Here is a 24,520-nt window from a genome sequence, read left to right as displayed (position 1 = left end):
GAAAAACCAAGGAGGAGGGATCTCGATTAGACTACATGCGATATTAATGTGAAACCAAAGAAAGCTCTGTGCTGTTATCTTCAGTGCTGGAAGTAATCCATTTAGCAAGAAAGACACTGTTTATGCATTAGTCATCATTTCCAACAATACACGCAACTTAGATGAACAACACCAAGCAAAGATGCTGTTTATCATGTGCAGAATAATCAAGCTTTTCATCTGCAGTTTCATTTTATCTACATTTAAAAGATAATAAAAATGTGGAAATATGGCAGTTTCCCAGAGAAGGAAATTTGAACATAAAATGCCCTGATGATTGTGACCGCCATTTTTAAATTCCTTACCTGTATGAAGGAGCGTTACGCGTAGGTTCTTCCGAGCGCATAGCTAGTCTATTTTTCAATCTTAGGCTTTTCCCCCCTCCCCCTTCTTACCTGCTCTGACTCTGAACCCACCACAAATGTTGAGTAGATTAGGATTAGGCACCCACTAAGGCATGACACACTCTACTGTACATAGACTGGACATCAATATTAGACTTGTAAGTTTTTACAATCCCTTCTTGTGTACATTTAGTTACCTTACTGCTGACTCCAGGGCTGGAGGCACCAGGGGGGTTGGGAGGTCTGTGCGGTAATAGGTCTAGTCTGGGAGGCACTGGGGGAAGAGAGGACTGAGGAGTCCCAGACATAGGTGATGGGGGACGCTCCACCTGGATGACGCACAAAAGAGCCAAACACAGATTTCATCTGATCAGCATTATTCAAACACAATCAGACAGAGTCCAAATGCCACTTCTCATTTTGCAAATATCACAAATCTCCTCTCATATCTCTGCAATAACATCAGGCCAACTGAAAACTCTCATAACCTTATAAGGTTACTTTACAGCACTGTTCAATATTAGAGCTTTATTTTTTCTGCAGTTCCTCAAACGTATCTTGTTTCAACACAGATGAAACAAAGAAGTACGCACAAGAAATGAGTAAATATAGAGTAAATGGTCAAAGAGGTCAGGCCAGCAATCAAAGCCAAAGAAATTCCCGGGACCACATCAAAGTGTGTATGATCTCAGGTATTCGCCTGCTCTATAAACAGATTAATGCACACAGAGTTTCTCAGAGGTACATAAAAGATGTAAGACAGGAGAATTCCCCACATATCAAATACAAAGAGGCACAAAAAGCTGCTACCTTGGTGCCATGAAAGATGGAGATGAAAGACTTTAGATAGGAGATGTGAGCTTGAAGCTCACAAGAAGTGAAAAGGCCAGGGCAGGGAGCGTTTCATCTGCACAGGGTCTCTCAGAAAAGCAGGAGATAAGAGGACAGCAGGAACCTGTGAGGTGCACTCTGGGTGTTAAGTGCCTCAACGTTTTATGAATAGAAAAAGACCAGAATAGCTCACCCAGTGCCACGACTGGAAACTTTGAGTGAAGTAACTTTTTTTTTAGTCAAGTCCGACTCCTGTCACCGTCTTACCTTTGTGCAGGCAAGTTTGCTCATTATTAGATGAGGGTCTTCAAGTCTGTCATCATCATCGTCATCGTAGCTGGGTGAGGGTGCACCCTCAGCCCCAAATGTGCTCTTGGAAGACCCTCCGCTGTTGTCCTTTGGGTCAAAAGGATCCACAACTATCGGCTCCGTACCCTTAATCTCACAGCGACAAAAGGGACATCCTGTTCCCTGACCTTCTGACTCCTGCAACACAGGCCAAAAGGCAGATGGTTAGAGCATGCAGAGATGAGAAAAGGGTTTTTTCTTTTTGTGTCTGACATGTCTGAATAAAAGAGCACTTCAACAGACAGTTCACTTCTCAACAGGTTTGAGTTATGACACATGAACAACCCACACAAACCCCCTTGCATACACCCACTCTTGTACCTGCCAGGCAGTGAGACAGGAAGTGCACATGAGATGACCACAGGGCTCAATCTTCACATCCTTGTCGTTCTCGGCACAGATCTTACAAAGCTGGAAAGTGGAGCCCATCTCACAGTACAGCTCGTATTGTTCCTGCGGGGAGAAAAAAAAAACATGACAAGACGGTAACATCACACAGGAACAACAGCACCTGAGATCCTTTTGAAAGAAAAAAAAAAAAAAAGGAGAAGAGAAAAAAAAAAAGCCTGGAAGGATCTAGAGCAATAGGTAGTTGTGGGGGTGTAGTTTGAGTTTCAGTCCAGTGGCTGCAAAATGAGTCTGTTCATTGTACTTACAAAATTCTGAGAACATGTATGAGTCTGAAAAGATCTTCTACAGTATTTAAAACAAAGTTATGAATAAAGATGTTGATAATACTCAAAATTCTTTAGGACTCCCACTGGATGCACTGCTGTAAGAGTGTGATCAGTACTGGATCCCATCTAACCAATCTTATTAACAGATGTATAAATTGTTTAAATCCTTTGTTTAGTCATCCAAACGTAACAAACCATTTTAACACTGCAATAAAATAAAAAGCTCACGAAAAAACACAGGGTTTTCAAGGGTCTTAGAAGAAGGCTGCTCTGACCTGGGTGACTTTGATATGGTCTTGAGGCGAAGGCTCGCACAGTCCTGTCAGGTCAGGATTTTGAGTCCGGCCATCAGGGAATAAATAGCTGCAGATGTAGAGACACAACAAATTAGTAAATCTATATAAAGTATCCCTGGGTATTTTGGCAGGTATGTTAATTTAGAAGTAATGATCATTATTAGTTACTGCAATTATGTGGCATGTATACCTAACAGGCTGCAGTAATGAAAACATCTGTTCAGTCCATTCATTCGCTACGAGTTTGTGCATGTACAATACGTGAGTGTTTTCTAAATGAGTCAGACTCTGTAATTACCATTTGATAAATGTTTCGAAGATAGAGGCGGTTTATAAGCTTTGAAAAGTTTTCAAGATTTCCCACTTGAAATCACCATTTGATTACACGGTGGAACAGACCAACTATAGCTGTTATTAAACAAAGGAATCAGCGCTGGCTTAAAAAGATGAGTTTTACGCCAGTCAGCTAAATCAACAACTCTATTGTGGTTAGAACACTGGAATGATGGGAACATGTAAAATGATATGTCTGAATTGGCTTAGAGCAAATCTCACACACAAAACTGTGCAAGCTTTGTAGGAAGAAAGGACAGAACAGGAGAACGAGAGAAAAAGAGGCGCTCTGCAAGTAAAAATTACATCGAATCAAGGGAATCAAGACTGAACCAGTGACAAAGACAAAAAAACAGAAGCTCAGAGCTCTGGATGGAAAGCTGCAAGAAAATGACATGATTTTAAGTGAGGCTCACAAAATGCCAGTTGACTTACAATCCTTCCCTGAAACCATCAATGAGAGCCTGGAAGAGGGGTTTATTATGGGGAATGGTCTGGAGTATATTTCCATCTGCAGTCACGTAGCCAATAGCCCACTGGCCCAGTCTTGTGCAGCTCAGTCGGAAGATGTAACTGAGAAGAGAGGAAAATTTTAAATAAGAAGAGCTTGAATGGTGTTAAATGGTCAGATTTAACTCTGAAAAAAGTAATAAAATACAATGAGATGAAATGTAGTAAAAGGGCAGCAGTGTCTGCAAAATGTGCACAAGAAATACCTTCCAAGTAAGCACAATCCAAATGAAAATATGCAGGCTGCATAATAAACATGCATAACAGAATGTGGCAAAATCAGCTACTTTTTTCTAATTTGCATTTTCATTACAATACTGAACACATATGTACATAAATATATACTAGATCATGGGATACACATCACAGACACACACATTACATTCCGTGTATATAACACATTATAGAAACATTAAAGCAGCTGCGTTTACACCATTGCCGTAGTTACCATTCGACGTTGCTAAAGAAGACAACTGGGACAGAACTGATTGTAGGAATGACAGAGACACAAAACCCATCACTGCTTATCAAAATAAAAGATCAATAACTAACATCAACTGCAACTGGACTAATACTGGTTCATAAGAATGACACTGTTGTGGAACTGGAGGTGAATGCACAGCATGTTATATCAGATAAAAATAGCCGTTTGTGCCGTGGGATGGACAGTAGAAAGGCAAGAACAAAACTGAAGAGATAAGAGATGGACCACTCCCCCCAATATGCACTTCTCTAGTTAACTGCACAAGCTGACCAATTTGTATACAGAAATGAAAGAAAAGAGGAAGGAATAAATAGGCTTAAAAATTGGCAAGACTAAGTGTTGGTCACAGCCTCGATGTTTAGCACAGAACTGTTGTAGCCATAGTACCAACATCATTCTCTTAATGGGGCACAGTAATTTAGAGCGTCAAAAACGCTGCACTCACATCAACCAGTAACTACTGCTCCAATGTCAACGTGGCCCTACACGGGCCAGGCCTGAAAAGTGACATCAGCTTTCAGCATACAATCAGGCCATTGATGCAAGGTACCAGTGCCATGCTGCCCTGGGTTCCTCACACACAAACTAAGACACATGAACACACAAACTTTTGCATTAATTGTGAGTGAATCTGGCATTAAGGTTAAAACTGTGCCCTCTCTGTCCTCTACCAGGGACAAAAATAGGACCTGGGTGCAACTATCCAGTTGCCAGAGTGATGATTTGATGTGTGAGACGTGTGTCTAATAATGTACAGAATCATGTTGCTCAGTGCTAAAATATATGTTGATAGAAAACTAAACTGTAAAAATACATGCAATGAAAGGTCACCGTAATGGTAGAAACATTTTGGGTATGAACTGCATTTACAAATGGGCAGTTATGCTTTATGTATTCACTGCACTGCACAGTGCAGTGCAGTGAATATGTGTTCTGTGTAGGGCTGCATGAATAGCAAAACAAGGCTTTTTGTTTTGGCCCCGTGTTGCATATTCTGCTTTTGCACCCAGCATTTTTCACCAAATTGTGCAATATGTCCAAGTAATCTATAGATTACAACAGACTGTAAAGTTACCAAGCAACTACAAGGTGGTACTGGTAAAAAGAAATGGTGATGCTCGATTAAGTTCCTATACAATTATCTATCTATGTCTGATATAGCTAATGCTTTATGAACCATGTTAGACATTCAGTGTTGATGAATATTTCACGAAGTCTGGTGTGGATGTCTGGTATCATGATATCTCACCTGCCAGGCTTGTGAATGAACTTTTGAAGCCGAGCTTTGACCTCATCGTAGGTGAGGAAGGCCATGTACCCCGGGTGAGTAACTGCCAAGCTGTTCCAGTTCCGCAGCAGGGATGACCAAGGCTACACACACATACACACACACACAGAGAAAGTGAGTCATCTGATGTGTGAATGTACATGGCAGTAACAGAATGAGCACAGCAAGAGTGAAATATATTGCATCACTGGTGATATTCAAGGTTTAAACAACTGTTCGGCAAACCTCATTGTGATGTACAATGACCGGGATCAATCTGCGCAAAAAGGTATTTTAAGCAAAGCAACTCATTTGGCACCACCTGGATCACAGAATGAAGACTCCTAGACTTTAGTAGACTGCTTTCCATAATGTACATTCAAAAAAAAAAAGAGAGAGAGAAAAAAGCCTGGTTTATAGGAGCTCATGTTTCTTTCTTTAAAGGCGACTTGACCCACATCCAGAAATGCTCACAATAACTAGTAAAAATTTAACATGAAGAAGAACAGGGAGGAAAAAAAAAAAATCATGCTACTCCACAGCACACTCACTGAATGCATGCTGTGGTGAGTAGGTGGTTCTGCAATTGCTATCGTTAGTCTGTCTGATGTGTGAAAGGAAGCAGAATTAACACATATGACACTTAACGTGAGCTGCAAAATTGAGGAGATGCAAACATGTTAATGAGACCCATCCAGTCCTCTTTCAGCATCACAATAGTTGCCCAAATGAAAACCTAACACTGCCAGTTGCCTAGTCCAGCTCCAGCTCCACCCTCAATCTAACCTTAATCACAGAGAGGGGGAGCTGGACGTGGTCCAGCGCCGCCCATTTGGCTCTGCAGTAAGCAGCACTTAACACAGGAAGTGACAAGTCAAAACTGTCTCCTCTGGACTCTTTTCTGGAATATATTTTATCACATGTCTGTTGTAGGCTTTAGTATTTTTTTCCCCCTAACAGACTGCACTAAATAAGTGCAATAAAGTCTGATGAGTAAGGTTATATCCAGCAACTGTACAATTACTTTTCAGGTACATCTTAACGACATTTGAAGGGCAACTCATCCTAAACCACTCCGTTTTCACCTAACTGCACTAAGAATGCATGTTTTCTTATGTGCCTATTTATAATCAAATCATAATTCAGCCTAAAGATATTGCATGAAGAGAGATGAGATATCTGAGAGGGCTTTTAAAGCAATATAAAAAAATAAATAAATAAAAATAACAGTCTGCTGCATATCAAGGACAGAACTTAAAATGGCCACAGGCTCACTTCCTCTTCTGCGTTTGAGGACATTTAGAGGAGGACGTTTTTGTAAGAGGGAGTGCCATAGGAAATGTCTGTAATCTGTTTAGGCTTCATTAAGCCTGTCAGTAACATACACATAAGTAGGGGTGATGTCACTGAGGAATAAACATTAGCTGTTGCATACAAGAAATTGTGGTTCACTCGAGAGATCAGTGGTTCTCATTCGATACAGTTTTAATTGCAATACTGATGCAAAGAACTTGTACTACAAAATACAGATAAGCCCTGAAGAAGGTAGATAAATGCAGCCTTTGTGCTCCCCTTCCCAATATCCTTTGCTCTTTTTTTTTTTTTTTTTTTTTTTTTTAAATCTGTCCTCATTCTATACTTAGAGAAATTTGCAGCACTTGCACACCAGAAGTATATGACAAAATGGCACAGAAACAAATGCGCTGCTTCATGATTGTGAAATATAAATTGTGGGTTGTATTTAGCCCTTTACCTCTGACACAGGATGCAAGTAGACAACCAGTAATATGAGCTATAAAACACACAGTTAATTTAGGGGATAGCAAAATAAAAGTTTAATTTCTTAACCTCTCAAAGATTTCATGTCAAAGAAATTCTACTTCTACTATTCTACTTTCAACCTTGCTACTTATTACTTTTCTGGAAGTAATAAAATACCTCAGGGAAGCACATTTAATGACTCTTTGAGAAAGATCGCAGTGTCGCTCTCTAGCACAAACGGACTTATCTAGGCCACATGATGCAACAACAGATGCCTATTAAAGAGTGAAAAATAATTCCCGAACATATCCTTGTGTACTGGCTGGGCAGAGAAGGAGGAAACTTTCATTGTCAGTGCTGTCTGATGGTGTATATACGTCAACAGACATCCTGCTAATAAGTTGATAGAGTTAGCTGGGAAAAAAGATGCGGCTGATTAGTTTAAGTTCATTATGTTCTGCTTAAATGAAATCCGTTTCCTAGACCAAGGCTAACAAACCCCTAGGAATTACTCTCCATCTTGGTCTTCTCTGTCTCTCTCTTCCTTTGCACATTTCTGCTTTCATTAGCTCAGGAGACCACTATAAAACAAAGAGAAAGATGCAGTGTGCATCTGTGTGATATCTACCTGAAATAGCCTGGTGAATATGTCAAACTCAAAGACGGAGATGTAGTCATTGCAGGTTAGATCTATGGTGGACTTTAGGGCCATAGCCTCCAGCCCAGAGCTGATGGGATGAAACTCATGGAGAGACTGACGGAATACCTTCCAAGGCACAATGGTTCTGTAACACACAAAAACACACATTGGATGATGACATCCCCTCAAAAAAAGTGTAATAAAGCATCAAGAATTCAAAGCTCATAAATAATGATTCTTAAATGTAGGCTACCAGCATGCTGTCTTGCACAATGAAGGTAAAGGTGCAATAAGAGTTTTGGTTTTAACTTGTGAAATGCTACATGCATTTCACAAGAGCATTTTACAGGTTATGGTTGGTATGTCTGTATCTAACACGCAACACATACCTCGAAATGCAGCCATGAATAGCCTGTGTGTAAAACCTACAGTGATTAACATCTGATAAAGAGGAAATGCTATTATATTCAAGTCATCTTTGTACTGGACATAAATATAAACCTGATGTGAACTGAATTTCAGTCCTTTGACCAACATTTTCAATATACTCAACTTTGCAATATTTATGAATCCCTTTTCTTTTAGGGAATAATTACGCATACACACTAACGATTGTTCCCTAGGATGATTACATCCCCTTGGTATCTGACTTGTCTGTGTATATAGTGACTGATTAACCAAAATGTGCGCACAGAACATTAGTTGTGTCCATAGTTGCATGTGAATAAACCACAAAAAGACATTAGTGTTCTTTAGTCACTGGACCAACATTTGTCCCAGGGAAGATATTCATTGTCTGATTTCTGTGAAAGAAGGCAAAACCTTCTCCTCTCAGATGTTCCACAGAGTCATGTGAGAGGGGAAAGAAAAAAAAAAAAGACCCTTTTCCTCAGCAATCCTGTGAAAAGCGGAAAATACCCCATGATTGAACAACTTGTAGAACCACCTTTAGCACCAATAATTGGAAGTACCGTATTTCCCGGACTACAAAGCGCACCTGAATATTAGCCGCATAAGCTAAAATCAGGGGAAAATCCTGTTTTGTACATACATTAGCTGCACCTGACTAAAAGCCGCAGGGTTCAAAGCTTGTGCAAAAAGTAGCGGCTTATAGCCCGACAATTACGGTAATCTTATTTTTTCTCTCACATTGCTGCAGAGGAATTGGCCTGCTCTTCTTTCCGTCGCCTCAGCACACTGAGGTTTGTGGGTATTTATGAATTCACAGCTCTCTTAAGGTCCCACCACAGCATTTCAATCAACCTGATGTCTTGAATTTGACTGGGCCATTACAACACCTTGATTTGCTGCTGTGCTTGTTGTGATCATTACCCTGCTGCGCAACCTCACATATGATTCTAGAATACTTTGATACACAAATGAGTTTGTGGTGAGCTCGGTAACTACAAGGCATCTGGGTCCTGTAGCTGCAAAATAAGCCCAAATTATCGTCCCTCCATCACCGTGCTTGACAGCCGGACTATTGAGTCTGAGATAGAGCTCTGTAGTCGTTTGAGTTTGTTTTCTCCTGAATTTGCTGGGATGTCCACTGATGTACTGATGAGATTGTGGCATTTTGTTAACACAAATCTGAACCATCCAGACCAGCAAATAGCTGAAACCTTTGCTTTTGTAGAGCTGATCAAAGTTGCTGATAATCAATAAATCTAGTTCATTTGAATGGCTGCTATTTATCCTCTCAACTCCTGTGGAAAGGAGCACTTAGTTTTTCACAGAACTACAGATTCTCTTTTCACATCACCATATATCTTCTTACTGATTTGCACTATTGAAGTTCCTTTTTACAATTTAAAAGTGACTCTTTAAGTTTCCAGGAACCACTATGATAATACACACACAAATGTGCTTACTTATCCCCGAAGGCGCGTCTCCAAAACTCTGCAGCATCTGCCTTAGTGATGCGGAAGTTGTCACCCTGAAACAGACCATTGGGGAAGATGGCCTTCAGCTCAGCCAGCATGTGGCTGAAGATCAAAGACAGCTTGGTAAGATTCCTCCTGTGGAAGTCAGGAAAAGAGGGAAGACTGTCAGATTTAACATGTTAAACAGTGAATTGCTGTTAGATGTTCACCAGACCGTGCAAAGGCCACAAGAGAGAAATGCTGAGTAACATTAGTAACTTATTAGCATCACAGCTGGATTTTATTCAGATTATACCGTGTGTATTATTTACCAAGGTTGGAATTTCCAGAAAACAAAATCTGTTTTTGAAATTCAAAAGTAAAAAAAAAAAAACCCCACCAAATACACAACCTCAGTGTTAACTATAGTTTTAACGTGTCACACACAGTAGTTTACGGCAAATAAGCAGAAGTCAACTTAGTGTCACAAGCTATACACAGTGAGAAAACAATGTTTTCAGCTAACATGAGTGTATTCAAGTACAGTTTTACTTGTGGATAAAATACTGGCGAAAACACTGAAACAGAAATAGTAAATATTCAAATGCACATCAAACATGCAGTTTCCTGAGTCCACCAAAAATAATAACCTATTTAGCATTCTTGCTTGCTCAGCCATCTGTGTCAATGCAAAAAAGAAATGCAGTGATGTGCTGTGGATGACTGTCAAGTGTTCAAAAACAACCCAAAGCATATTACACAAACACACCCAAACATACAGTGTCACATGGAATGTGACTTTCTGTTCTTTTTTTCCTCCAAATGGAGTTGAGGTGGCAATAGGATTCAGTGACTTACAAACTGTTAATTGGCTGATAAATAAGCCTACCCTTCCCCCCCATGTCACTGCAAAATGTATATAACAAATACATCAGAATATACAATGGAAATGATGAGTCTGGTAAAACATGAAACCCTTATCGTTTCCCTTTGTGTATGACTTCTGACTACTTTTCATCCTATTTCATCTGTTTGTCAGCCTGTTATTCAATCTATGTTAGTGAAAAGGGGGGATACCATCATGGAACACAAAGAAATTTGAGATTTGAATGCGAAGTGCAGGCTACCATAGAGATAACAGATTCTTGCTCCTCAAATCTGCCGAAACATGGATGGTAGTTAAAAGAACGGGCTTCCAGGTTTAAATAACAAATAAATAGCAAATCAGCTAAGGACATTCTTACTGAGAATGTCCTTAGCTGGTTCTATGATCTAGAAATAGCTTCAGGTTCTTGCATACATTTCACAAGTACATGCATGCATGCATCTTTAGAGTGAATACGATGCAAAGGTTAGGACATCGTAGTACATTGTTGTTGACCAACTGAAGTCACACCTAAGGAGGAAATAACTGAAGAGCATGAAGCCAAACAAGAAAATGACATAAAGATGAGAAAATACTTGACTGGGAAATAAGAGAATGAATTTGAACATTATCACCATGCCCGTGCACCACATCACAGCATTATAAGTGTTAAGCTGAGAAAGCGGTGATTTACGAGGCGGCACAGAAGGAGATTGTGCTTGGCTGTCGGGCAGGGTGAATTGACATGCACGAGAGAGACAGCAATGAAAGCGCGGCTACGCTGCAGCTGCCCCACACTACAGCACACGCCCTATGAGTGGAAAAGCGGGGAGTGGAAAGAGTGAATGAGGAAGCAGGACAGTGACCAGAGATGGATGAATAAGATTAGTGTATATTGACATCCTGCCAAAATAGAGTAGTACTTGTTAAGAAGACCATTTACCACGGAGGGGTATACAAGAATCTGGGGGGAATGATGCAAGGCTTGCACAAGTGTTTTACACTTACACCCTCGCGATAGTAAATGATGACAGTAATCACTCTTGTAGTCCTGATGTCTAATCTTTTTAAATGCTCTGCCCACTTAAAATCTACAGCAAAGACTTGAAGCTAGATGCAATGACTGCTGTTGTCTTTGAAGTCCAGGCTAGCCTCTTCAGTGATGAAATGTGACAAATGAGACCAACTACTCCCAGCATTTCCCTTAGGAGCTCATGTAGCTCTATTTAAGAGCATCTTCCCTTTCCAGCATCATCTCAGGAATGACAGATGTTTGTGACACTATATTTCTGTGTGCTTTCTTCAACAGCTATCATCTCAGCAGGAGGTCGCCCTCAGTTACTTCTGCTTCCTGACTGTACTGGCCTGCTGAGCCTTAAAGCTGCTGCCTTATCCTTTCTTCTGTCAAGCTCTCTCTACTCTGTACTTAGATCTAAGTTACAACAGCCCCCTCCTGCTTTTCTTTTACCTACAACATAATCACATAAAGAGTCTTCACCTCTCTCAAGTTTGTGTGGAATTGCTCTCTCCTGACTCACAGCTTTCATTTCATTTTCATGAGGGTTACTTTGCCATCTTATTCATCTACTCATCCACTCCCTTCATCTCTGAACCTAAAACATTCATGGAGACTACTTAAGTGTTTGAGCTTATAAAACCATCTCTTCAAACCCACCATTTAATTTAAATTCTAATTCACCAAATGTAATAATACATTTGAATATAACCACTTGGGGTAGACACATTTATATAGGCACAATGAGCATTGAAATTTGGATCTTAACAGATTCAAAGTTTGAGGTGAATTTCATGTGCACTGAAGGGGAATAAACTGAAAAGTTTTTGTGGCCAACTTGTGAGACTGAGAAAAAGTAACAAATCCTACCAGGTTCAGCTAATCCTTAGATCACAGTGGGATAAGTTCAGACAGAAGGTAAAGCAAAAACATGCACTATGCATCAAGTCTTTGGGGGAAAAAAGTGTCTTTTTTTGGTTCAGTCTTACTTTCCAGTGTATGAATGTGTGTGTGAATGGGTGGATGACTGAATGTGTAAAGCGCTTTGGGGTCCTTAGGGACTAGTAAAGCGCTATACAAATGCAGGCCATTTACCATTTAACTCTTGTGAGAAATCTGGATGTCGAAGCTGACTGCTAAAGATGCTTTTGGCTTTAAAAATCAAGAAACTACCGTAATAAAACAGATCAACATGCAGAAGAAGCTGCTGAGGCAAGTTAATTAAGTTGCCTAAACTACAAAAGCACCAGAAGCTTCATACAGGAAGTGGAACTATGTAATTAGCTCAGTCAAAAATGGGACTGCGCTCTTACTTGCTGAGTTTGCGATGATGTTTGGTGCTGCTAGGCTTTAGATCGAGATCGATTTCAGTTAAAGCAACCTGCATTAGCAATTTGCTATCCATCAATCTTGTGTTTTGTAAGTAAAAGGTACAGTGTGTAGTGATTCGATTAGTGTGACTCACAACTAGAGAAGGAGTCTGAAAGTTAACATTGGTCCTACTAGCATCACAGTTTCACAGCTGTCTATGGCACAATATTAGCATTGAAAATAAAACATTGTATATTTTTGTCTGTAATGTTGAGGAAGCACTAAAATTAGCTGAGTGAATATTAATATTCAAAGCTAAGATACAAGTTAATTTAAACTATAAACTGATTTAGTATCTCTCAGCCCATCTCACCCTAAAACAGCATCTCTGTACTGTGTGTACACTTGGCAGTAGCCAATACTTCAATAGCCAGCTTTACAACAGTCACTACTATTTGAAGTGCTGTGCCAGCAGCGACGATGAAGAGTAAGTGTGCTACAATCATACAAAATAGCATGCTGATATAGACTGTCATATACTTCTATAGTGCTCTGTTTTTCCTGTAGTTACACTGTCATTCTTAACCACAGTCAAAGGCCAAACCTTTTTTTGAACACTAGGTTTTTGTCCTCCATCCCCCTCATACTATAGAGTGACCTCTGACCTTGCAGCTGGCTGCTCCCTTCCTGTTTCCTGCTGGTTGTGATAAAGTAGCACAGCTAGCCGGCCAGTAATGCATTACGCTACGTTAATTCACCTCAGCACAGCCAGCATGGGTCATCCTCACAGAATGAGAGCTTTTCTGGACTCGCGATAGCCACAAGTAGCTTTGGTATTATCACGCAGCTGTGTTATCGCTTGTGCTCGAGGCCAAAAGGGAAACGCAGATCAAACACAAGCCGTGCTCGGCAAAGCTACCAGAAAGTCATTTACAACATCATATAAAATAATTAAAACTAGAGCAGAGCTAAGTATGTTGAGGACAAATCCAGAGACCCGAAAAAACATAGGCCTATGTTCGCCTCCTTCACTCCCAGTGGATTACAATTTTATGTAATCCAGAGATTTTGGGGAAATCACAAGAGCAGTAAATTTCTCAATAGATTTGAAAAGCATTTTTGAGGAAATACACCAATGTGTCACATTTGCATCGCATCATAAGACTATCATGGTGTTTTTTTGTTTCTGAGTCTGTGGTTGGCTTTTTCAGTTTGAAAAATTCCTAAGAGAAACAGACAACACAGCCTCAGTACACCGAGCAGTTACAAGCTCATTTACTACAACATGAGAAGCCACTGCTGTTTCAGCAGAATGCAAAGCGCTGTACACAGGACACAGCCTGCAACTGTGTTAATACCACTGATTAAGATTTGGCATATTAGGTATCTACATCATGAAGATAAGTTCCCAAATACAAGTATTTCAGAACAAAGTAAATTAATTTCCAGAATTAAATGTCAGAATGTCAGGAGATCACACACACACACACACAGACACACAAAATCCATTAGACCAGTCAAAGCTCTCTCCAAACTGAAACACTCTTACAGTCCTACCATCCTGTACTTTTCAGGCACTGACAGATCACATTTTTATTGACTCATGATGGTCCAGGGAAATGGGGAGAGCACTCTCCATCAGGGTTAATAGTAACTCCAGCACTGAACTTATAAATAAACAATGTGGTAAACTGTGATAAAAATATACAAAGATATTAAAAATGAATGTAGCTGTTGTACTGGAGTGTACACAATGTGTATGAAATTCTGCTTTCCGGTTTGCCTCAGTCATCACTTTTAAACCTCCAGAAACTGGCCTCATTCCAGAGCAATATCAGGAAACGGCCATGACAGCAAACAAGCAACAACCACGAGACAGTGTGCTTTAGCAATGATCCAAGCACACTTATCTGTTCCTGAGCAGTCCTTAATAAATAAAAACATTGGGAAAATCTTTTCAAACGTCTTTCACCACATTTCAATGTATTTCATATTTCTTATAAACACTTTATCACAGCAGTAAATCAGACATGCTTAAATCCAGATTAGAAATAAATTATATAATAAACAGCTCCGTTTCAGCCAAATCCTCTCACATATCTGAGTGCATATCTGAGCTCATTTATCTCTGTGTGCATAAACAGCAACTGCTTGTTGTACCCTGCGAGGCAGAGAAGATAGTGGGTTGCATCATGCTAATCACCATAATCTAAGTGAGGACTACATGAGTCGACTGCTCACTGATATCGCTGCGACATAAATAACCGTGATGCTCTGCTATTTGTGTGCCTGCATATATCCGTGCATAGAGCCCCAAGCTACGAGTGTAGGAAAATGTAATTGAAGCCGAAACACCCGCAGCCTCTGAAGTGTGAACCGTGTTTTCCATTCCCATCACCAGTAGCCGTTAGGCTAACCACTAAAAGCTTTCCTTAAATTACTCCAACTACATCAGCACCAACTAATCAACAAGTATTCCCCCTGTAGCATCACACAGAGAGGCTGTTTTTCATGTCATATCAGTCTGTACACGGAATTGAGCTGAGAAGGAAGCACATTTGGTGTGATTCATATAAGACTGAATGCAGCACAGAACAGCAGCGGTGGGGAAACTGAACAATGGCTTTCTCTAAAATGACACGTAACGCTAGAGTAAATCGTCTTAAGGCTGTACAAAAATTTGGTTTAGGCATGAGTATGCAAAAGGAGGACTGAGCCCTATTCCCGTCACCCTGAGCTACATTGGGAGATTTCAGGGTGACTGTTCAATACAGTTCAGGATTAAAAGGTTTTGACTCTTATTTCCTTTCTTGTGAGGTGTAAAAACTAACAAAGACTTCAGTGAGAGTGTGTTTCATTTTCGTGGGAAACGTAATGCCGGAACTACTTTCTCTGTTAACAACTTCAAAATGATTAAAAACCTCAGCAGTACAGGGCTATCAGTTGAGATTAGCAAGTTTCTAACTGAGCTATTATTTCATATGAAATTGTCCATTTGAAAGAAACTCAATATTTTCAACAGCTATGATAAAAATGAGCTGGTCTAGTTAAAGCACAAAACTAAGGCATGTACTGATTAAGGAGGAATGAATGATATCCATGCAAATTTCTCCTCTATTCACTTTTATCTGACATAACAAAATACACTGCAGAATTTCCTCAACTCAATTCTATAATAGAAACAAACCTTTCCTACAGTATAGTAGCTAAAGTGATAAGACGGGTTTTTAGATAAGCAAATTCAAAAGCTGTGTCCACAGAGACACCTTTGTTTCACGTGGATGTCAGGTACATTTACAAAAATATAGGAAGCCATGCTATAGGAAAGCTTTTTCTCAGACACAGTCATTTTTCTTTGTCCACGAAGGCTTGAGTACATGAATTTTTGACAATACAGCAACACTGTGAACAGCTGGAAAATAACAGTTCATGCTAGGATATTTTATTCATTCAGGTCTTATAGCATTAGCAAGATGTGAGTGGTGCAGCAAAGAAAAATTAACTTTGAGATGGATGATTAGGACCAAAACAAATGTAGAGCTAGCGAGAGGCTCTGTCTACATTTGTGTTTTGACCAGAGATAAATGGACCCAAATCATTGTTTTAATGAATGGCTGTACAGTAGCCCAGCTGCAGGGAACATTGAATGAGTAGAAGCTGGAGGAAGTTGACTGAGCATTGTAATGCCTGGAATGCATTTTTCTATTGTGCAAAGGACTGGAGCAATGTGCTGTCACTAAGGGAAGTTGGAAGTAAGCACAGAAGGAGAAAGAGCAATGGGGTGAAAGGCTAAAGGGTGTGTGTGGAATAAAATGTTAACTCCTGAGTGTGGGGCTGCAGCTGAATGCTGTTTTATTATTAAATTATTACTTAATTACTTATTTAGTCTTTAAAAGGCACTGTTTTTATTTAACATTCCCAAGATAAAAACCATTTACCTTACAATGATTTAAAAAAAAAAAAAAAAAAAAAAAAAAAAAAAAAAAAAGGAGTATACTAAGAGACAAGCAGAAAATTGTGACTAATAAGTGGTTCAGAGCATAAATTAATGAAATTAAATTTTATTTATACAGTCCCAAATCACAACAACAGTTGCTTCAAGGCACTTTATATTGTAAGGTAAAGATACAGAGAAAAACAAAAAAAACTCCAACAATCATATGACCAAGCATGAGCAAGCAATTTGGGAACGGTGGGAAGGAAAAACTCCCTTTTAACAGGAAGAAACCTCTGGCAGAGCAAGGCTCAGGGAGGGGAGGAAGATGGGACGAAGACACTGTGGAAGAGAATCAAAAATTAATCATAACTAATGATTAAATACAAAGTGCCAGTACAGGTGTTTGACAGATTTATTATTTCCTTGAACTTAGTATGTGTGCAAATGTTGTTAATGTGTACAAAATGGGAACAGGGAAGCAACCTAATCTGTTATACCTCACATGATGTGCAACGCCAAGCACGCAATTCACCTTTTTGTGCTAATCAACCATTTCTTTTTCTTTGCTTCCTTGTGGTTAAACAGGAAGCAAAGGTTTTTTGTTTTTTTTATTAATGTCTGCTTTACATGAAGCTGTGTGAAACCTGAGTGATACTGTCATCAGTTTACCACAAAATGAATTCTTAAAGAAATCCTAAAAATAGCTCTGCAAATGTGATCCTTTTGCTGCTTAAGGTGGTTTAAGTCAGTTAGGGACATTTCGTTTCATCTTCAGATATGAAAAAGAAAAGGGGTGGGGGTGCTCACAGGGGATACTCAGAGTGCTAACAGGGTTTTGTCATAATGTCTCACTAACAGAAGAGTGGTAGAATACAGCTAAGATAAATTAGATCATATTACATAAACACCAGCACTGCAATTATTATATTTCTGCAGTGCAGACTATTCCGCAATACATGACTGTGCAGTCTATAAGCTCACCACTTCCTGTAACCAGCTGGACCTATCAACGGTGGTCAGGATGCGATGGCAGCTTAGCCCAGGAAGATGATCAAACAGACTCTCTCAGAGAGGTCAAAGCTGTATCCGGTTAGACCCATGGGAGGGCAGGCAGAGGGGATTATCTGAGGACACATTGATCAACCCTTCTACTGTATGACTATTCTTAGAGAATGTGCCATGAGTAATGTTTAAACACAGTCTTCCTATCCTGTTTGCACATAAATGAATAAACTGGCTTGAAAAAAAAAGAGAGAAAAGCTGTATTAATCAAGAAGAGATTTGGAAAGTCAATTACTTTCAACGTAGACCAATTAACAGCCAACAAGAGACCACAGTTACAAAACACTGGGCTGTTAAGTGCAGAAGTAGTGACTGGTCATTTTTTATAGCACAATATGGTCTGACTTTGTAGCTCTACTTCCTGCTTAGAAAAGGAAGAGCTTTAAGGGCTAATCCTACTCTTCTAGCCATCTTGAGAACAGGCAATAATGTACATTTGGTCTTGGGTTGAAATTTAAAACTAATCTAAACTGTATATTAAAAATAAACTAACAGTCTGGCTCTTTGTGAACTCCTACAGCGGAAAATGTCTCGATTGTGCTGCGTAAAGCCAGAAGAGGAAGTAAGTGAAGCAAACAAGGGGGAAGTGCTGACTGTGTCATGTCGATTCTGACCGAATATGGGTTGTCACTGTTAATTAAGTTTTGCTTAGAGTCGACTCACTTTCATCTTACCCTCTTCGACTTTCAACAACGAACCCCCTCTTTTTCCTCTCCTCTGTGACTATGTTTGCACCTCGTTTCCACCCGACTCAGCTGCTCCCACAGTCAAAGCCCAAGCGAAAAGTGTTGCTCAACAAACCCAGGCGTGTACTGTGCTACCGCGACTCTGCTTCATCTCTAAAGCTAAACAATCGTTATGCGTTAGTGGGGGGCTGGATAAATAGAAGCCAAAAACTGCGGAGAAGTCTGCACGACATCGCATCACAGCATATCCACCCACTTTTCATTTGGGGCTCTTATAACACACTTGAGATCCTTCACTTTGATTTGAAAATAGACATAAAGCCCAATCATAGACCCTGAAGTCAATGGCTGACAAGCACTGATGTTGGCTGAAGTTAAAGTGGTGGAGATAACAAGTGTCAGTCGGTCTTGCATTTTCATTTTTCTATTTGAGGCCCATATTATCCTCATCTTCTGTTTAACCAAGTTTCTGTTTTATTAGTTTCCTAGCATCTCTCCGTCATTGGTCAATTCTATAGCATTTTTAAGTGGGCTGACACCCATTGGTTAGTGTCACTGCCACTGCCTTCTCCTTTGAGACAATGGCAGTCTTTGTGTGTAATGCCTGGCTACTGTCTGTGTGTGTGTGTGTGTGTGTGTGTGTGTGTGTGTGTGTGTCCGTGTCCATTTCCTCTCCTTCAAGCACGATTTTTCCCCTTCTTTCTGCACAGTCTCTTGGTCCAATCAAGCAATGATAAAAACAAATTTCACAGAGAAATTGACACAATGTCTAAAAACAGCTTTATCGCCTCATGTCAAATACAGGAGTGGTTCACATAGACATTTCCTCTTCTCTCTGGTTGCTTTGGCATTTTTTTGCTTCTATGTCTGCAACATTACGGTCATGGCAGCTGAAAGAAAACAATCTTATTGAGGAACTGAGCAACTAGATGAGGATGTACATCTGACAACTGACTTGATAAAATGATTGCTTAATTTAAAAGAAAAAAAAAGACTATGTTCAAAGGAAACACCAGGTTACACCAATGTGTGAAGAAACATTAGAACCATGTATTTCTGATTTAGTTCTGCAAGTGATCAAGTGATCTAGCCTTGGAGGGAAATTTACTCCGATCAACTAAATTTCTACCAAATTTTAGCCACCTGTGTTCGTTTTTATTGCAATAATCAAAATCTGGTGGTACCGATGAGCCCACTTTTAAGCCATTTTTTTCTCGCTGTCATTCAAGCCATACAACAAATCCACTTCCTCGTTGCAGGCATATAAATAGTCTAAATCTTCACTTTCCTTTCACGTATGACTGTAGACTTTTCAGTGCGTTATTACAAAGAGCATGCACAGCAACACTGGAAAAGCAACTATCCACAGAGGGCTACTATGTGAGCCAATTTGCTGCACACTGACTCTGCTCTAGAGGTTTGTTTTTTTTGTTTTTTTTCCACAGTGGTGAAGCATTACAGCTGTCCAAAGTAAACCACTAGTGGCTTCTTCAATGACATACATTTTTTGGCTTCTCTCTCTCTCTCTTTTTGACTGCACGTTTAATCTTATCACAAGTGCTTGGCAAAATTTTGTTTTTGCAAACTTTGAAACTTTCAGACTTTTATTTCTATTGTTATTATCATTTTTACTAAGATCAAGTGATAGTCACACTCCTTATTACTGTAACAAAGTTTACAGACTTTATTAAAAAGTGCATACTAGTCTTAAATTATGAATGGTCGAATAAGTTTACTTGATTACTTGATCTTGAAATTAGAAAATTTATAATGCACAACACAAATAAAATTTTCCCGAGGTCAGACAATAGTAACATGGTTATAGTTACACTCCAGAAAACTCTGAAAATTAAGAAAATGCCAACAGCAAAGGAGGACTTAGCACACGGAGTATTACAAAACAAAACAAACAAAAAAAAACAAACAAGACGCTGCCACAGTAATGTCAGTCATCATCCCAAGATGAGCAATGAGCAAGGGTGGGTAGCCCTGATATCATGATTGCAGACTTGTCCGTAACAAGTTGTTACAAATTCTCATTTCTTGCATATAAAGACACGGTTCTGACTCTCACAATGACCAAAGTCTACAAAATGTAGTTAATATTCTATTGAGCATGACTTGAATCATCTGTTAAGTGTTTACTGAGGTTACAGAGAAAGGGAGTCGATGGCCAATTTTCCACAAACTTATACTACTGGAAGTCTGTGTAACTGGAAGAGCAACTCCCTGTTGGCCATTAATTAATTACTTTTTTTTATTTTTTTTTATTTTAAAAATGCAGGTTTACCACATTTGGGTGTTCACTTTTCAAAGCTGGAAGCTGCTTCCATCTTATACATACAGTCTGTGGATTAGCACCAATATAACAAATAAACTACTTTTGATCAACTTCACATATAAGCTTTACTTGGCAGAGATGAACCACCTTGAGATCCCACACTCAGTACAAATATCAGCTTAGTACTGGCTAATACTGGCATAAAGCCCTTTCCTCACTAACGTCAGTAAATTTTGTTGAAAACGAAGCTTTAAGTATTAAACAGTTATAATAAATGTTAGCCTAGCATTAGCAATTACCTGATAGCAACATTATGCTGTTTGTTATCATTGGTAGAAGGTAGCGGCTATGGCTAATAATAAAATGATGCTTGCAAATGTTATCAGTCCCACCCATCTGTAATGTTAATTAGACAGTGTTAATTTAACAGGATATCACAATTATATTTTCTTTAATGTCCTAGACTAATCCTAAGAAAAGTATCGGAAACTAGATAAAAGGTCGCAGTCAACCTTATCAGCTCTGATCAGCAAAGAAATATGGTGCCAGGTCATTCATTCATTCTTATATATGACAACTTAAAAACAGTGTTGTTTTGATGTTATTGTTTCTATGGTTCTAAACTTTATTTAGAAAACAATACCTCTTAATTTTTTGTCAATCCACCTCCGGTCTCTCAATCATCCACATACCACTACAACAAAAGATTCCTACTGTCAAAATGCTAAAGGTCATCTTGCAGAAATATAGTAGCCTACAGTTGAAACTTGGATATCGCACTTATTATTTACAAATGTCTTGATGTACAAGTAGTAGATGTACTGTGTCAGGATCCTACATGTTTATTACTACTGATAGCGCCGCCTGTCTTACTGCTGGGATCCACTTTTGTGCCCTATAGAAAACCTGTTTATTCAGTTTGGCGGCTTAAACAAATGACTGTGTTTTCTTCACGCTGCAGGGAACCTTCAGGGTTTTTCGATTGGAGTTGGAATTGCCAAGGAGGTGCCTTTATGTGTTGAAGATAATGGAGAACTATGAATAGTTTTGCCCTATGTGTGGGTAGAACTTGTGCTGTCTTCCTTTGACTAAACTAACACATGCATTCTGTAATGTGCATTGTGAAAAAACAAATGATGCCTGGGAAACTTTGCCATGGTTAGTTTCCCAGTTGACATCTGAAGAACATGTGTGCTCAGGCAAAACTACTACCTGTAAGTACGATGTACTTGGTATCATAGTGGGTATTATGTCCTTTGACTATGGTCTCAGTTCACCCATTTTCAAATAACTTAGGGTCCAAAATCTACTGAAGATGGCAGTCTGTCATAAAGGTTTCCTTGACAACACAAAAAAAAACTGCTGCAAGTCATCTTGCCTACTACCAGTGAGAAAAGATATTCTGGACAAAGTCCTTGCAGGCACAAAATCTGACGGCAGTTCATGTCATTTGGAGTGATCTGCTGTAAAAGGAAAAAGTATTCAAATCACAACAAAGTCCAACAGCATTCACCCACAGCATACATGAAACTAAAAGGGCGTCTGTAAAAATATACAAAGAAGATCAGCTTCTTCCAGTATAGTCTGCACCTCAAGAAAGGCTGCCAGTTACCACTAACCTCACTTTATACTGAGGTTTTTTTGTTTTTTGTAAAAAACAAACAAACAAACAAACAAACAAACAAAAACACAACAACAACAAAAACAAAACCCAAATGGAATGTCTTTTCAATAATCTGAGTCTCTCCAAACAAAGCCATGACATCTACTTATTTTCGGGACAGACTATACACTTCACTCTGTTTCTAGATAGAGAAAAAAACTTCAAGAAAGACAAAAGAAAGAGACAAGCGGGAGGCACCATGTGACTTTTCAAAAAAGTAAAATAAACTACATGGCGAAACTATGCTCGAGTAGATGGCAGAGATATGAAGGCACAAAAACAAAGCAGCATGCAGGCAGGCAGCTGTAGATTAAGCGCCATTTTGACCACAAACGCTCACATGCTCAAACCACAACACATCTTTCCTCTTGTTTTGATGCTTCTTGAGCTACAGCCAGCCTTGGGGCTGGGGGTGGGAGCAATTGTTCACGCTGTACCTGCATTGTCAGAATTATTCACAATGAACTGCTGCATTAAGAAGGTTTCACACCTTGAAATTCCCATTTCAGATGTGTTTCATTGAAGACAATGAACACAGCAGCTCAGCAAGGTTGAGAAAAGCATTTGAACTTGAGAAGGCAAATAATTTATAACATAGACACTGATACGATTAAGATGGGCATCTATTCCATGTATTTCATCCAGTTTTCTCACCTTGGTTGTGAATTCTCCTCATACATGCGTTCCTTGCCCTCCTTGAACAAGCTAATGGTCTGCTTGGTCTTCTTTGTCAGGTTCTCCATGAAGACCCGGAAATACTCATTGTCACCCAAAGTCTCCATTTTGCCCTCGTAACGAGACAAAATGGTGCGCAGGTGCTGGTAGGTGTCTGGCAGCAGGTCCAGGATGTAGGGAGGGCTGTTCTTCAGAGCCAGTTTGGGGTTTTGGCATAGCCGCACCACCTGCAGAAAGGGAGGATGTGAGGGGGAGGGCAAGATACGGTTAGAAAGAATACATAAGATAAAACTCAAGCTAAAAGATGTGGTAGAAAGTGAGTGATGAAAGAGCAGTTAAAGGGACAGAGAAACAGAAAGATAATCTGCACAATCCATTCCATGTGTCACTATGCATTTTCACTCTCTACATCACTAAGGTAGTATTTATATCATATAGAGAATTTCACATAAATTAGCTTCTTCTTGCATTAGAGCACTTATCTTTAGTGCAAAGTAGTGTCTGTGAGCCTAGACAGGAGACGTGCAGAACAGAAAAAGCCAATAAAGTTAAAAAGACAAAGAAAGTGTTCCCTAAACATTTTGTGAAGTTAAGAGTAGTCAGAGTGATGCAAGTCTGTATATTATGCAATCGAAAATATAGACAGAGTAGCAAAGTTTAAATACCTTGTGACATCTTAAGTTAGTTTACTTATCACCGTACTATCAGAATGACCTAGATGGCAAACCTACATTAATTATGTAGCTAGTCACCTGCATTTTTTATTCATTTACTACAGCTACGCAGCATTTCATGTGAAAATATACATTTTTAAACACAACAGACACAGTTGGATGGTGATTTACACTCCCAAGTGTTTATCCAAATTGTATCACAGGGGGCTGAAGTCTAGCTAACACAACAGGCGGGGGATACCCTAGACAGGTAGCCAGTCCATAACATGTCTAACTCAACGAGAGACAGCAGTTTCTACCATTTAATCCAAAACTAAAGCCAATTTATAATCATCAGCCAACTTAACCTTTGTGTCTTTGAACTGTGAGATAAAATTGCACCAACCAGAATAAAACCCATACAATTATGCAGGCTCAGTGAGAGAGTGCAAAGAGCTAACCAGCAGATTTAAACTTTTATGAAGCAATAGCGTTCTGCACCTGCTGCTTCAAAATATGCTAAAAGGGCCTGTGATGTGTCACATGTGGCTTTGACTTCTGACTGAACATTAAGTAGAAAATGCATACATATTGTGCATTGTGATTCAACTTTAAGAAAAAGAGATTTAGCTGGTGTAGAGCATAGTCCTAACCCTACAGTAGCTCTCCTTTTTAAGATATTACATTTTGTAAACAAGAATTCCTGCACCCTTCCCATCCCCTTTTGACTAGCATGTTTTAAGCATGTAGTCCCTCTATGTTCCACTTCTTGAGCATGTTTACAGAAGCTGTTAATGAGTTTACACTTCCCCATTTTAATTTGCACATCCTATGCTACTTCTGCCTTACAGACTCAAATTCTCTCTACTTAACATTTGGACATGATTGCCTTGCAAATTTGAAAAACCTCAAGTGAGCAACTTCGAGAACACAAATGCAAACAAAAGCCAAATTTTTTTTGACAAACACGAGTGTCTATC

At 39.4% G+C, this 24,520-nt stretch overlaps 1 protein-coding gene across 2 annotated transcripts in view; it reads right to left on the bottom strand.

The window, feature by feature from the left end:
* cbl (Cbl proto-oncogene, E3 ubiquitin protein ligase) overlaps nt 1–24,520 on the bottom strand; it is a 32,471-nt gene that overhangs the window by 4,563 nt on the left and 3,388 nt on the right. For both annotated transcript variants that reach the window (XM_080888750.1, XM_080888751.1), the window contains exons 2-10: nt 22,867–23,114; nt 9,402–9,548; nt 7,519–7,675; nt 5,112–5,233; nt 3,304–3,441; nt 2,515–2,602; nt 1,884–2,015; nt 1,482–1,700; nt 581–712 (exon numbers count right to left, since the gene is read on the bottom strand). In XM_080888750.1, the coding sequence (XP_080744876.1) occupies nt 581–712; nt 1,482–1,700; nt 1,884–2,015; nt 2,515–2,602; nt 3,304–3,441; nt 5,112–5,233; nt 7,519–7,675; nt 9,402–9,548; nt 22,867–23,114 (1,383 nt within the window). The remainder of the gene's footprint in view (nt 1–580; nt 713–1,481; nt 1,701–1,883; nt 2,016–2,514; nt 2,603–3,303; nt 3,442–5,111; nt 5,234–7,518; nt 7,676–9,401; nt 9,549–22,866; nt 23,115–24,520) is intronic.

The sequence above is a fragment of the Rhamphochromis sp. 'chilingali' genome (genome assembly GCF_963969265.1).
Source record: "Rhamphochromis sp. 'chilingali' genome assembly, chromosome: 8".
Lineage (NCBI taxonomy): Eukaryota > Metazoa > Chordata > Actinopteri > Cichliformes > Cichlidae > Rhamphochromis > Rhamphochromis sp. 'chilingali'.
The sequence above is the reverse complement of the archived record's forward strand: the minus strand, read 5'-3'. Positions and strand labels throughout refer to the sequence as shown.